A 15,490-nucleotide genomic window follows, 5' to 3' on the forward strand; every position below is an offset into this window, starting at 1 on the left:
TGCAGCACTTTCTCTATGACACATCAATCACACACTGTCTATCATAGAGCATGTTTGGGTCATTATTTCCAATTGGATCTAATTCTTGGTCAGTTAATTGAGTGTTGTGGGTAAGAGCTAATATAGTATAACGCATCAGGGTCGTCTTAAAACTCTTATAAAGAATACAAATGATATGGCCAACATTGTAATTTCATAATGACAAAATGTGTTGTAAAGTTGGTTTAAGGAGCTTTTTGTAAGGGTAACTTTCCATTTGAGACAAACCATGTTGCACATTTATGGCTTAATAATTGTTGAATCCATTGTTCCTCGGCCTTGACTTGCAACTGTGGGTCACAGAAGAAAAATGTAATTTTCTGGATCAAAGCCAACAAGAAGACAGCCTGGTATGTATGTATGGGTGGTTCCTAGCAGTCATTCTCTTAGCCACTTCAGTTTTCCAGAGAAATGTGTTCTTAGGGCGTGTGAATGAATATAAAGGAAGAAACTGACGCTTTCCATTTTCAAATTTCAATGTCAATCCTTAACTCCGTCACCTGCCGTGGTGAGTTCATGGCTTTCTTTCTAGAGAAAGGCGTGTGTCGCATGACAAGATGTTTCTCTTGACATTTTACCTTTGATTCATCACTTCCTGATCACATAGACCATTATTATTATCATCACCATCATTGACTCATTATATCCATAGGGGAAGTGACAGGTCTCTAAGTAATTTTGCAGCAGTATTATCTGCATCACATACAAGTAAATTAAGTAAATGGTCTGTGTTTATATATAACTTTTCTAGTCTTAATAATCACTCAAAGCACTTCACAGTACAGTTTTGCCGTTCACCCATTCACACATATTCATATATCTATGTGCATCACTCACATACTGCCGATGTAACCATCAGGGGCAATTTGGCGTTCAGAATCTTTACAGAGATTTCTAAAATGTAATATCATGGCCAGTGACCATCGTTTGGCAAACAACCACTTCTTGCACAAACCTGAATGTAAAACTGAATTACTAATGAGAGAATAAAACTACAGTGACCTTTGGGGGGCTCCCACAGGCTCATTAATCAATAAATTCTGATCTGTGTTGAAACTGTTCTGTGGTGTCTTGTTAAATAAGCTTTGAATTATTACATATTATTGGATTATGTTATATTTAAAATGTAATAAATGCTGTATTTTTGACACAAATGTAAAAACTATTTATTTCACGGCACCTATGGACACCTTACAATATATAGTAAATTAACACAAGAAAAATGCAATTCAAAGAATAGTTCAACAAAGAAATCTGCTGCTGCTCAACAAGCTCGTCTTGATTGGTTTAACGATTGTTTTAAAAAAAATGGTGAATACTTTGCCACTTCACTGCAGAGAGCAGGATATGTAAAAACAATTAAGATGGTTATCAGTGGGGAGGTGGAACATGCTTCTCATTCCTTCAGTCACTCGCAACTCACTTCTGTCAAACCATGGACTGCATGCAACAGACAACACACTACATCAGCGGTGAGTTCACGCTGTAACTCAGGCTCATTTTTAACTTCTTCTGCTCCAGACAAAGACGCGTGCAAGCTTCATAAAAAAGAATGGTATTAATGTAATTTATCATAATTTGACACAAACTTATCACCACCCAGTTATCTAATTTCTGGTTTGGCAAGACGCCTAGAGAGAAATCATGACAACCTCTCTATCAGAATCTCTATAGCTCTTTTATTTCTTAGTTGAAACGATGTCTGTATGTATTTTAATAAGTTCAGTTAATAAATGCACAAACAGGCTGATAAGGTGTGAAGGTAAAAAAGCATAGTTGGAATGTGACTAAATGATTTTGCCAAATTATGTGACATGTGGTTTCTCAATAACACTTATTTACTTCAGTATTTTTCTGGCACTAAATGTCGTATTGTTTTGTATTTGACATTGTTTTACCTTTACCTTTATTTCCCAAACTGCCCTCTCTCCTTGTTTCCTTCTACAGTCTTTCCAGCAACGCTTCTTTCACAATACCTGATCTGGGTTTTTTTTCAGGCACTGACGATGGCCATTGCCAACTGAGGTTAGTCGACTTTGAGGTTCATGAAAACCACATTTCCCATGAGACTCAGGGTCTGAGCAAAAAACACCTGGTGTTGCGGCGAGGGAAACCGTTCAAGCTGACTCTGCGGTTCCGTGGCCGGTCATGGAATCCTCACAGCGAGGCCCTGGTCCTGGAGGTGTGGCTAGGTAACACAGACAGGAAAACATCTGCTCATGTTTAAAACAAGACTGTGAGAGAAAAAACATAACATAGCCTTACTCTTAGAAGTTATAGTCATTCACGATAATAGCCATCCTCGCTTAGTGCACTGAGGACTGTTGTTTCTCCAGCCTCTGGGTTTAAAGATGGATGATGCATGTCCACTTCCTCCCACTATCCAGAAATGAAGCCAAAATATTCTGGATACAAATGCTGCCATGTTGCACATTTGGAGCCCCAGTCCATTTTACATGTTCACACGGATACACAGTAGAGTTTTTGAAAATCTGCACTTTGGTAGGTGTTTGTAAAAGTCATTTTTCTTATGTGGACGAGAGGCTGGAACACAGAGGAAAAAGTCTGTTTTGCAAAATATCTGCATTAGTGTAGGAAGGGTCTTAGGCTGTGTTCGGTTAAAATAATCTCCCTCCCCAACCTAACCTTATAAGTTAGGGAAAGAAGAACACAATGTGGAGAAAATCGGACTCCATTTCCAATTCAATTCTGAGCGCATTGAATTTAGAAATGGTGTTTTATTGTTATAAGGGAATATGTGTATATCATTCAAATGTTGCATCGTCCTGCTTTAAGTAACTTCTCCTTCACCGTGCAGGGAGTCTGTCAGAGAGAATCCCAGTCCAGTTCTCTGACAAGTGGCCCAACCCGCAGCACTGGTCAGCCAAGATCCACCCAGGCAGCGTGCACTCAGAGTCAGTCACCATCCACATCTGCTCCCCTGTTCAATCCTCCGTGGCCCTGTATAGCCTCCTGTTGCACACAGAGACCAGGCAGACCATTAGGAGCTTCGCAGTGGGATCATTTGTGCTGCTCTGCAACCCCTGGCTGAAAGGTGGGTCCATGAAGGAAAACTCTATCTTGTAACTGTTTTATGCTCCTGTCTCTTGGTTCGTTTGTTTGTTTAAATTTTTCTGCAGATCTGGATGAGGGGGGCAGATCCAGGAATGTTTTATCACTTTCTTTAACAATGTGGGATAAGGTGCTTTCACCGTTTTCCAAGGGAATATTTGATTCAATGAAATATCTTTGAGATGGTGACAATCTGGTGCAGCTTGATTGCATTTCGGGAGACTGTTGGGCCTTGGCTACTGAGTGCCATTCTAACAGATTACAGATCTTTTTGTGCAAATAAGACGATAGCTATTTTTTGCCTCGCTAATGCGATATCTCCGCATCTCCATTATTCCTTCAGGTAATTTCTTTAACCAGTTGTCAATTGGAGTCAAAGATTTGATTTCAAAGGTCATGGTGACCTTATAGGAATCTTGGGGGGAAAATTAAACGGCACTTGTTGACGTGACATACAACGGCAGTGTGGGATTTGTAGTTGTTATTGTTTCGTTCCAGTCATCCCACACCACTTCTATTACTTTTCAGATGATCCAGTGTACATGCCACACGAGGCCCAACTACAAGAGTACATCAAGAGCGATTATGGCTTGGTGTTCATGGGCACCAATCTAAATGTTTGTCAGCGTCCGTGGTCGTTTGGTCAGGTATGTAACAATCGGCAACATGCAACTATCATGAATGGCTCGTGTATAATCACAGCAGCTAAAAATACAGCAGGCTTCAGTTTGTGTTTCATCATGTGCAGTATGAGCCCGGGGTCCTGGAAGCATGTCTGAAGCTGCTGGAGGTCAGCCCTCAGCACCTCAGCAACGAAAACAGGGATAACATACTGCGAGCAGACCCCGTTTACCTCAGCAGGGTGGTCTGTGCCATGGTGAGAGACAGCACTCACAACAACATGGGCGATAAAAGTACACAAACTCTCCCTCTAATGCCAAATCTGTGACTCTTGAGTAACGTATGTCCTCCTGTTCCAGGTGAACTGTAATGATGACCTGGGTATTCTGCACGGGAAGTGGCAGGGCGGCTACGAAGGTGGTGTTAATCCTACAGAGTGGAGCGGCAGTGCTGACATCCTGCGCCGCTGGGTCTCATCCAACTTTAGCCCCGTGCGCTACGGACAGTGCTGGGTCTTTGCATCTGTCCTCTGCACAGGTATGAACAACTGAATCATTTAAATTATAGGCCTATCATTTTTAGTGATACTTATATCTACTTTATATTATAATATGGCTTTATTCCAGTTATTAGCCACTCATCCATCCAGAGGATTAACGCTTAGGATGATTATATGAATAGTTCATGTGGAGCTTTGAAATACTCTTTACCTAATTTAATTACACTGAATGAACTGGCATCTGTATTTGTGTTGTTCGGGTTAGTAAATTCCAAATCTGATATGGGGCTGTCAGAAATAAACAAGTTTTCTAGCTATAATTACAACTTGTGACTCACTATGAATATTTCTTTACTCATTTATTTAATTTATACTTTCAGAAATTGGTAATTACAATAACTCAAATAATATGTAAAATGAATGTGGCATCAGGCAATGGAAATTTGAAAACCCCAACAGAGGGTTACAACAGAACGCCTTTGTTAGGAACTTGTGTACCAGGTAGAGAGGGGCTAATGAGAAGAAGATATCAAGTTGAATTATGAGAATTGTGGGATACAGTGACCATTCCATTTTTGAATTCAATTTCTTGATAGTCCCAACGTACAATCTTATTAATTATGCAATATTTGTCTTTTTATGTTTGCTACCTTTTGATATTGTGTCAGTCGGTGATGGAAAAAGAAAAAAAGTCCGAACTCACTTTTACATATACTTAAAGTATAAAAGTATAATTATTACTATTCCCTCATGCCACACAACATTATTACGGCAGAGTCTTGGCCTCTAAAAAAAATGATGTACACATTTAACGCAATGCTTTGAAAAATTGTAGAGGTATTGCTGATATATGTGGTGGAATAAAAGTGAAAAGTACCTGAAAATAAATCTACTCAAGTAAAGTATAGATACATGATAAATGTACTTGAGTACAGTAACAGAGTAAATGTTACATCCCAGCACTGGTGTCAGTTTATTCTAAATGTGAATTGGATCATATTCGGTCTTTCACAGAAGGGGCAAATTGTTCACATTACAATAGATAAACAAATTATTAGTCAATAATTAATTAACTAAATATAGTAACCACTTGCATGACTGGATACTATTAGAAGTAGAAATGATTTACTCAAAACATCTTACGTCCTTTATATTTCTACTAAGATGGGTTTAATACTTCAGGACTTTGGTTTTACAAGTGATGGCTGATTTATGTTTATTTTTGTTCCAGTAATGAGAGTGCTGGGGATTCCCTCCAGGGTGGTGACGGTCTTTAACGCAGGTCATGACACTAATGCCAGCAGGACGATTGAAGAGTTTTACTCGAGCACAGGGGAGAAGCTCAACCTGTCCAAGGACAGTCTCTGGTTGGTGTCACTAACTCTAAAGATGATATTCGGTATTTGAATTGCTTAGTCATCAGTGTGATCTCACAATTTACACTCAAAGTAAAAGCAGCATTGACTGTTGTGCCCTGAACTTAGTGAGCATATGAATCAGGAGAAGAGTAGCTACCTATGTGTCTGTGATCATCTATTTTATTCATCTCACACTTCATATTGATTTTCTATGTGTGTGTGTGTGTGTGTTAATCCCTGTATGTCCTGCAGGAACTTCCATGTGTGGGTTGAGTGCTGGATGAGAAGACCAGATCTCGGTGCAGGGTTTGATGGCTGGCAGGTAGTGGACCCCACACCCCAAGAGAAAAGTGCTGGTGGGTCCCTGCTCCACATTGTCCTCAATACATTGTTGGTATTTAGTGTGATTGGAATAAAAGTTTCTGTAGGAAGGCGACTGACCTCTGAGTGTTAATGAGCTGATATGTGACAATAAACTGTTATTTTACGACAAATACTGCTATTTTTCTACATCTGCTGCTATTTTACTGAAATTGACCTTGACTTTTGATCTTGTCTCTGCAGGTATATTCTGTTGTGGCCCATGCCCTGTAGCTGCTGTTCAGCAACGCTGCCTCAGTGCCCCATACGACACCTCGTTCATCTTTGCCTCTGTTGACGCTGACGTCATACGGTTAATTGTACGCAATGGAGTGGTGGTGGAGAGGATGGTGGACTCTGAGTTGGTGGGGCAGGTGATCTACACCAAGAGAATTGGTTCAGACACCCCAGAGAATCTGACCCCTGCTTATAAGAGGAAGAAAAGTAAGACAGGGTCCTGTGGCTGTGAGGCTTTCTAGAGAGGGATTTATTGAGATACAATAAACAGATACAGTACAATTGTGTGTTTTGAGAAGAGTCTGCATGATGCAAATGCAAAATGTGGAGACAGCTGAAGTAAGATATGCTCTGTCTTTGTTTTCCATATGTTCAATAAAGATTATCCTCCTATTTTCTTTCCCTTTTCAGGGGCGCAACCTGGATTTGGAAGAATGACAACACAAGGTCAGTGGCTTTGTTAACAAAGCATCTTCACCCTCATCTCCCCATGCAAGAATAAATATGTGCAAACAAATACCTCAGCATGACTTTGTTTGGCAAATGTAATGTTTAGTTTAAGGATCAAAGATTGAGAAATGGAGCAGAACGGAAAAAAGACAAAAACAAAAGTTAATGTTGTGACAATTTGAGTTTGAAACTATATGATGGCCTCTGTCATTCTATTTGCACAAAGTCTAATTTGAAGAGTGGGCTCACAGCATGTAGTCCAGCTATTTCCCTTGGGGAACAACAATCTCACGAGTAACAAAATCTCCCTTTTACAGCAGGGTCTCTCTGCTTCATGCATTCTGCTGTGATGACGAAGGGACTGGGAGAAGAAGCAGGTAAGCTTTGATTCATCTCAGTGTCAAAAATCAAACACTCTTCTGGCTTCTAGGCGACTGTAACTCAGGCTGTGGCCCCAAATGTCCCCTGTGTGGGCAGCGTGTGTGGTGTACAATAGAAAAAGTGCTGCACTGTATGAATGTGTGTGTGACTGGGTGAAACTGCTGTAAAGGGCTTTGAGTGGTCATCAAGACTAGAAAAGCTCTATAAAAACACAGAACCTTTTTTTTACATTGTCCCAATTGTGTATGTTTTTCAAAGTTTTAACAATGTCAGAGTCAGGGGTCCGATACCCATTGAACTGCTCTGCTAAAAAGGTACATACTAATTAGTTGTAATAAATGAGTAATATGAGTTTGCGCAAATAAGTAACTGTGGATACCAATAGTAATAGCACATCTTTTAAAGTATTACAAATGCAGTCTTTTCTTAATTGGTTTATCTGTTTAACACAATGTACACGTCTCCCAGCTTCATATACAGGACAAACGTCATCTGGTTTGGAGGTGTCCCTAAACATAATAGGGAAGCCATCAGTTGGTGAGAGCATTCGCATGAGTGTAAAGGTCACTAATAGCTTGAGCGAACCCAGGGTCCTGGTGGAACATGTCGACGCTCAGATTAAAAAGTACAACAGCAGCCCACAGGAGAGCTTCTGGAAAATGCACAAAGAGGTGCACATACTCGCGCATGAAGGTAAAGAGTCCTGTAACAAATACTTGGATGTACCCCCTGGCAATGTTGTTGGATAACCTTACTTTTTAATTTGAACACTTTTTATTTTATTTGCTTGCTTAATCAAACCTCTGGAGAATCTTAACTCCTTTACGTTCTCTGCAGCTTTGACTCTGCAGCACACCATCCCTGCGTCTGAGTACGAGTCGGTCCTGGCGACTGACGGAATTGTGAATATTGCAGTGGTGATAAAGGACGTTCGGACTAAAGAAAGAGTCCTGGATTCACAGGAATTCAACATAAGCTCACCACAGATAAGTTTTGAGGTAAACAGCAGCCAGTCTCCCCACTCTTCAGTTCACTTAAGTATAAGGAATAAATTATGTTCACTTTGATTTCTTTTATAGTTGTCACTGTCCAACACAATTCAACCCCAGCTCCAGTGTTCCCTTTGACCTAAACTCAAAAACCTGTGAGCAGAAAATACAAATTCTGCTCCCTTTGCTGAGTCCTGACGTTTGATAGACGGCACATAAAAAGTAAAGATCATATTTTTCACTCTGATCAACACCTGAACAACTACACCATTTTTGATATATAGTGATGACCTCTGCTATACATTCTATCTATCAAACCATTATCTATACTGCTTATCCTTTTGAGGGTCGTGGGAGAGCTGGGGCCAAACAGTGGGCAGGTCACAAGGCCAACATACAGAGGTAAACACTCACATTCACATCTATGGTCAATTTCGAGTCTCAAATTAACCTGATGTGTCTGCATGTGTTTGGACTGTGGGAGGAAGTCGGATTACCCAGAGAAAACCCACAAAGACACAGGGAGAACCTGGCAACTCTACAAAAAAAGACCCGGCCCATATTAATAAAAAGCTAAATAGAAGTGGACCAAATCAACGTTAATGCAAAGTGACTCATATCAATAGTCTTTATGTTTATCAGCCCCCTCCGGGGATAATGGAGTGATCACAAGTCTCTGGCAATGTTAATTTTGAGCCTCTGATCCTGTAACCTGCTGCTCTGCAGATCGAAGGAGGGGACAGCATCCAGATAAACAAGGAGCACACGGTCCAGGTGTCCTTCACCAACGAGTTTACAAAAACTCTGACTGGAGCTGTGCTGACAGTGGAGGGATCTGGCTTGTTGAAAGGAAAACACGAGGCCAGGTATGTGTGTTTGAATGTTGTTTTAAAAAGAAACAATCAATCTTCATTCTATGTCGTAAAAACACGGTTTGAGGAAGGTGCGGTGGGGAATGTGGTCAGGTGTGTTTTTGTGTAAGCTGAAACATGATGTTGCATCCAAGTGTGTGTGTGTGTGTGTGTGTGTGTGTGTGTGTGTGTGTGTGTGTGTGTGTGTGTGTGTGTGTTCTTAGGGCCCTTTGCAATGCACATGCCAAGTGTGAAGGGGATACGATTATATATATCATCATTGTTAAGGTTAGGGTTGTTTTTGGTTACCACCTCAACCTCCTCTCGCTCTTCCTCTACTTTTCCTCATCCTCCAGCTCTTTTATGGCTTCAACAAACTTTGTTAATAAAAGAGTGAACTTTTGAGTCCAACTTTTCCTGGCTTGGTCCCATTCCTCTATTATCCCAGTCCCCTGCAGCCATTGTGGCTTTTTATTGGCCCAGACGATAAAGCCAAAGTTTCAACCCAGAGAGGAATAATAAGCGAGAAGAGCTTCAGTGGAGATATTAAAAGGTGATAAATCATCAAGCTAAATAGTGGAACAATAAAACTGCTCTGGCATTTGTTTCATGAAAAAGGGCAAGAAGTCAATTCTGGTAGTCGGTAGCTGGCAAACGACTGGTTGTATAATTGGTCGGATTAATCAACCCTCACGTCACCCATGTACTTACATTATAATTGTTTTGTGCTGTGGGACCACAAACCTCTCATCACCTCTTTTACTCGCTGTCAAATATGATCTTTTTTTTTACAAAATATCGGCTCTTTAGATTTGAGAAATGTGCTGTAGGGAATGTGGCCATGTGTGTTTTTGTAACAGCTGAAAGATGATGTTGCATCCAAGTGTGTGTGTGTGTGTGTGTGTGTGTTTGTGTGTTTGTTTGTTTGTGTGTTTGTGTGTTTGTTTGTTTGTTTGAGTTAAAATTTGACAACATTTGGTTTCTCTCCTCCTTCTCTGCCAGGCTGGCTCATCTAAAGCAAGGCGAGAAGATGGAGAAGACTGTCTCCATCATGGCCTCTTCACCGGGCACCAAAGTGCTGATGGCCACGTTCTCGCACAGCAACAGCCCCAACGTCGTGTCCAGGAGCTTCCACAAAGTCTCCATCATTGAAGCATAGGGAACGGTGCATCCTCCTAAAAGCTTCAGCAACTTCCTGAACCCTATGTGTACAGTCAGATAGCACACACTCGTTTGATCGCACTTAGATATACGGATGGTATGTTTTTTTTAACACTTCCTTATAATGATTAGTATTATTCTTATGTTGTGGCTTAAATCTCCATCAGCTAAAATGAGCTACAAGCATGAAACTCAGCCTGATTTGAACATTTGAACAAACCATGTTGATGTCATATTTGGTTCTAGGTGACACTACAATCCAAAGCGTACTTTTACAGTGCATGATTATTGTATAAACATATATTTTATTTTACAGATTATACTTATACAACATGTTTTGTGCTAAATATGTTCACATCAGTTGGGTATCTATCAGTGGTGGGATGTAACTAAGTATATTTACTTAAGAAAATGTTTCATTCATTTGTACTTTACTAAAGTAGATGTATTTTCCAGTACTTTTTACTTTTACTCCACTACATATATCAGTAGATATCTGTACTCTTTACTACATTTTTTTCTACAAACTGTTTTCAATGTATTGTGATACACGTTCACGTTGTTTTTTTATGTTATTTAAAAGTAATCAATAACATAAGGGGAATTGATCCACTGATCCAATCAGAGCAGACAGGTAACATCAGACCCCACCTCCCTCAGCAGCTGTATCACTGGCTGAGCACTCTTAAACACACTCTTAAACACACTCGGTGAGCTGGTGTCAGTGTCATTGCAAAACTTGTTTCACCTTAACCTTTCCTGCCATGACAAGTCAAAATCTCTGCTGTGAAAAAACACTTTCCTAGGGTTTAATTTCACAGAGTCACAAACTGACATGTACACAGGAAATGAGAAGAAAATCCAATTGCAATACATGAACCATACATTTTCTCCCATATCAGAAGGAATAAAATAAAAAAAGAGCCAACCAGTAGTGTAAAAATATCATCTTAAAAGCTAAATGCATTTTTCATGAAAATACAAACATACAACTCTATCCCCTGATGAAGACTGTGAGATAAGGTTGAAAGATCTAGAACAAGAGGACTTTGCATATACAGCTATTTTCTCAAACTAGTATTTGCTAAGGAAGGTTTCACACTCATGTTATCTGGTTGGTTGTAGCCACACCTGATGATAAAGTCAAATTCTTTCTATCTGGGCTCATACTTATCTAATTAAGGAGGGGCCCTGGTGACAGTGTATTTCCTCCCACTGATTATTCATTCATAAAGAATACATATTGTAAATAGTACAATAAGCCTTATATAAGAATGAAAAAAGGCAAGTATCTGAAATGTGTCAGAAATGCATACACATATATTGTGTATATATATATATTTATTTTTTCAACTGACACATGACTAAAATGTAATCACAATGACCATTGTTGTCTTGTCATTTAAATCTTGTAAGTTAAGATTCTCACCTTCCATTGACCAATATACGTTACATCTGATTTCCTGCTTGTCTGGTTACTGAGACAACACCCTATGTTCAACACCCTAAAATTTACCATGCAAGTAAAAGTCACATAACTACGGTGGCCCTGAAGGGCAAATAAGAAAACACTATGGCAAAACACAAAATCCAACAACAAATCTTCTAATCTGCCCTTGTGTTTTGTGATTTATTGTTGTTAATAATAATAATACAAATAATAACAATATTAATAATAATAAACTTTGTTTGTATAGAAACTTTTATAAGAAATGCAGCTCAAAGTGCTTTACATATATAGATACTAATAATTGTGATGGGTTTTTTTTGTCATTGTGAATTTCACTTTAAGGGACAGTGTACATTTATGTCTCTGCACTCATCAAGTTGTGGAATTTAATTGAGAAAAGGACACGGACATTTTAGTTGTAAAATTCAAGCTCTAATTTGATCCCAAGTTTTCTCTTTACATTGGGAGATTTGAAAAAGGTGAAATGAAAACGGTAGAGAGCCAACAGCAACTTCCCATAATGCAACTCAGTGGCATCTTTTGTTGGACCCATATTTCCTTGTACATGGCTGCTCTTTCAAATTAATATATTGACCTACCAATGAAAATACTCAAGTGAAGTCATCTGACAAATTTTATCTGATGTTATCAAACCTCTCCAGCGTCTTTTTTTTTCACAGACATGACTTTGACTTGCAAAAATGGTGGGAAGCCTCTTTACAGGTTATAGGATGGATTGTGTTTTATTGCTAAACCACAAAAACACCACCAGGTGGCGGCATTGGAGCATCCAATAAATGTATATCTGCTGTTTTCTTACTGCATTTCACGAAAATTTTCCATGTTTTTTATTTTATTTTATTTCAGTCAACCCAGCCGGGTCATGGGATCTTACTCGGGGAATTAAAGGATTTACTATAAGGCTAAAAGAAAAATGCAGGGACCAACTTGTTTGTGTCTTTGTGTTTTCATAACAAGATAAGAGAAGATAAGGTAAGATAAGATATTCATTTTTTAGTCACACTGGGAGATAGTCGAAGACAATACAATGTAAACACAAGTAACTATGAAAAATATGCACAATGTAAACAAAATACAAGCCAGAGATACGAGTCTGCAAATGTGAGGTTGGGAGTTTGAACTATTAACCCCCCACTGGTGACAGCAAAAATCGATTTAAAGTCAATATTAGAAGCTTCCATTGAACTTACCACTGTGACATTTTGAGAGTGGAATAGTAGCAAGCTTAACATATAACTCATTTTTATTTTTGTTGTCCTGATTTCATTTAAGAAGATTCAGTGTATTTTCTGTGGAGCCTATTTGGAGCACAAATGTGACATAGATGACATTAGACGTGAACGGAAAGGATTGTGGATATTTGTTGGTTAAAGATGTCTCAAAAAAGAATCACTGAAGCACTAAAGCCAAGTTTGCTGATTGTTTGCTTTTCTAAAACTGTTATAAATAATGTTGTTCATTCAGATTAGTAGGAACTAGCAGTGCCCGTTCTAAACCTGCCTGTTTGTAATGTTCTGTTCACTTGTCCTGTGTTAATGCTCCTAAGCTACTTCAGAATGATTCCTTGAAATTAGTGAGTCCTCCTCAAACAGTTCTACAATATACTGTCACTTTTTTAAATGAACTTATTGTTTGTGTGCTGGACGTTGTGTGCAGAGATTTTTATAAACAGTCTATGGTGCAGAGTGAGGTTAGAAAACTTTGTGTTCGTCCTACCTGGTTTATCTGCAATTAAGATTTTTATTGTCAATGTTTTCCATTAGCTAGTAATGGTACAGTAATGTGTGTGTCAGTCTGATATGTTGAAATAAAAATAATCAGAGTACTACCGACCACTGCTGTAGTTTATATGAGGATGTAGAAGAAGACACATTAGTCCACTGCCCTGCCTCCACTGACTGCTACAGGGGTCTCATGTTCAAATGTTATTGAACATATTGTGTCTAAAAGGCCCCAAATTTGACACTGCATTTCCCTGGACCATAAAGATTAAACATGGCAAGTGTGAGGCTAATAAGATGAGCGGTTCACAAGATATGTGTTCCACATACAGAAAAAAAATTCTGTCCCCTGTTCAGACCCAAGCCCATCAGACAGTCTGTAAACCAAACTGACAAACCTCAGACAAGGGCACATTACTGCACATCTCACACTTCTCCCTGTCAATATATCCGCCTCATACATAAAGAATATCTCGGGTCAGAGTGAGGGTATTCAGTTTCAGGCTGTTCTGAGAGGTTCAGAGATGCATCACGACAGACACGTCCTGTATATACTGTTTGTGTATAGGTGCTGCTCACAGGTTTTTACCTAAACGATTCCAGGCTGACGCTCAGCACAGCTTGTGATCCTATACCTTGGTGTCAGGGAGACTGAGGCGGAGGCGTTGGCAGACGGAGACGATAATCAGGCTCCACGCTCGCTGATTTTCAGACAAATTAAACGTCAGGGGAAAGCAGAGAGCGGGACCGCTGGGCCGCTTTGAAAAGCTGAGGCCATCATAAATTATTAATGGATCCACGTCACCGCCTCCCTTTCGTCATCCCTCGCTCTTTACAGCCATCCCCTGCTCCATCCATCCCTCTCTCCTGGTTCCTGAGCATTGATTGCATTTCTTTCTTTCTTTTATCCATCCATCCATCTTCCCTGGTTACTTGGTGTTGATTGAATTTCTTTCTTTCTTTCCTTCCACCCTCTATTAATTCTCTCCTTCCTTTTGACTCCACTGATTTCCCTCCCTCCCATCCATCTGCTCTTCATTATCTTTTCCTCTTATCCATCTTGATCATCTGTCTTTCCCCCTGTTTCGTCATTGTTTCTCCTTCACCTCTTACACCCCCTCCCCTCCCTCATCCCTTCATGTCCTAACTCATCTATAGCACACTCCTGGGTTGTGAAGTTACTGGACTTCTTTCTTTGACTAGTTTTAATGGACCCATATGTTATTTTAATCACAGCAAGACTGACTTTTTACATCTTTTCTTTGAAATAAGAAATGTGTCGGAATTATTTCGGCCCACAAGACTTGCATAGCGGACTATTTTCAACGTTGTAGACCAGTGTGAGGTCTACAGGCACTGAAGGGGTTCTGCAGACATGCAATCAATGCTGTTGTGATGTTTAAATTGCTGAACAAAGCTTTGACTCCCAATTGTAGAATTTATGTAAAGATGGACGATGTCTCTCAACTTCCTCCCACTGTACAAAATTGCAGCCAAAGTTTCCCGGATACAGGTGCTGCCACTTGGAGCTGGTCACGTCATTTGGAACCAAAGTCCTGCGGATGCACACTTTCAACCAATCATGACCAATCATGACGTTTCACCTTGTTTTTATATAATTAAATAACTACTTAGAACCAAATTTACCTAAAATTACAGAAACCATCTTTAATTTAATTTTTGTTTGGTCCATGTCGGAGGTGGGGTTTATGACCTGAACTGCAGCCAGCCACTTGGGGGCAATCCAGATGATTTGGCTTCGCTTTTTTAGGGGCTGTCATGTCATCCATCTTCATGTACAGTCTATGGTCCAAATATAGAGGACTGTAATGTTGACACAAAAGCTGAGTCAGCTTGTGGGTCAGGAGGTAGAGAAGGTTGACCAGTAACCAGAAGGTCAGTAGTTTGATCCCCAGCACCTCGTGTCTGCATTCTGAAGTGTCCTTGGGCAAGATACTGATGTCCGAGCCAACAGTGTATGAATGGTGTGTGATAGAAAAAGTGTTGTGTATAGAAGCACTGTATACATATGTGTGTGAATGGCTGAATGCGACTTGTACTGTAAAGCACTTTGAGTGGTCAATAAGACTGGAAAAGCTTCATATAAATAGAGTGATTTACTTCCTTCATCTGCAGAAAGATCCTCTGAAACAAATTTGATCCTTTATATTCAACAGAAATGCAAAATGTATGTGTGTGTGTGTGTGGCTTCCCACCTGGTTCCTTCTCAGGCCGTTTCCACTCGTACACCTTGATCTTACAATCATCTCAACCGTCTCC

General features: G+C 39.8%; 1 protein-coding gene across 1 annotated transcript; it reads left to right on the forward strand.

Annotated features, from left to right (window-relative positions):
• The first annotated feature begins 1,459 nt into the window (after positions 1 to 1,459).
• LOC117765293 (protein-glutamine gamma-glutamyltransferase 5-like) lies at positions 1,460 to 10,277 on the forward strand. Its single transcript, XM_034591744.1, has 15 exons — positions 1,460 to 1,511; positions 2,037 to 2,231; positions 2,858 to 3,094; positions 3,640 to 3,758; positions 3,860 to 3,988; positions 4,092 to 4,269; positions 5,463 to 5,598; positions 5,842 to 5,945; positions 6,154 to 6,393; positions 6,598 to 6,633; positions 6,954 to 7,013; positions 7,486 to 7,710; positions 7,855 to 8,015; positions 8,733 to 8,872; positions 9,860 to 10,277. Exons 1-15 carry the CDS (start codon positions 1,475 to 1,477, stop codon positions 10,014 to 10,016), a joined length of 2,154 nt encoding a protein of 717 aa, XP_034447635.1. The 5' UTR covers positions 1,460 to 1,474; the 3' UTR covers positions 10,017 to 10,277.
• The last annotated feature ends 5,213 nt before the right edge of the window (positions 10,278 to 15,490 follow it).

This window comes from Hippoglossus hippoglossus, chromosome 7 (genome assembly GCF_009819705.1).
Source record: "Hippoglossus hippoglossus isolate fHipHip1 chromosome 7, fHipHip1.pri, whole genome shotgun sequence".
Taxonomy (NCBI): Eukaryota; Metazoa; Chordata; class Actinopteri; order Pleuronectiformes; family Pleuronectidae; genus Hippoglossus; species Hippoglossus hippoglossus.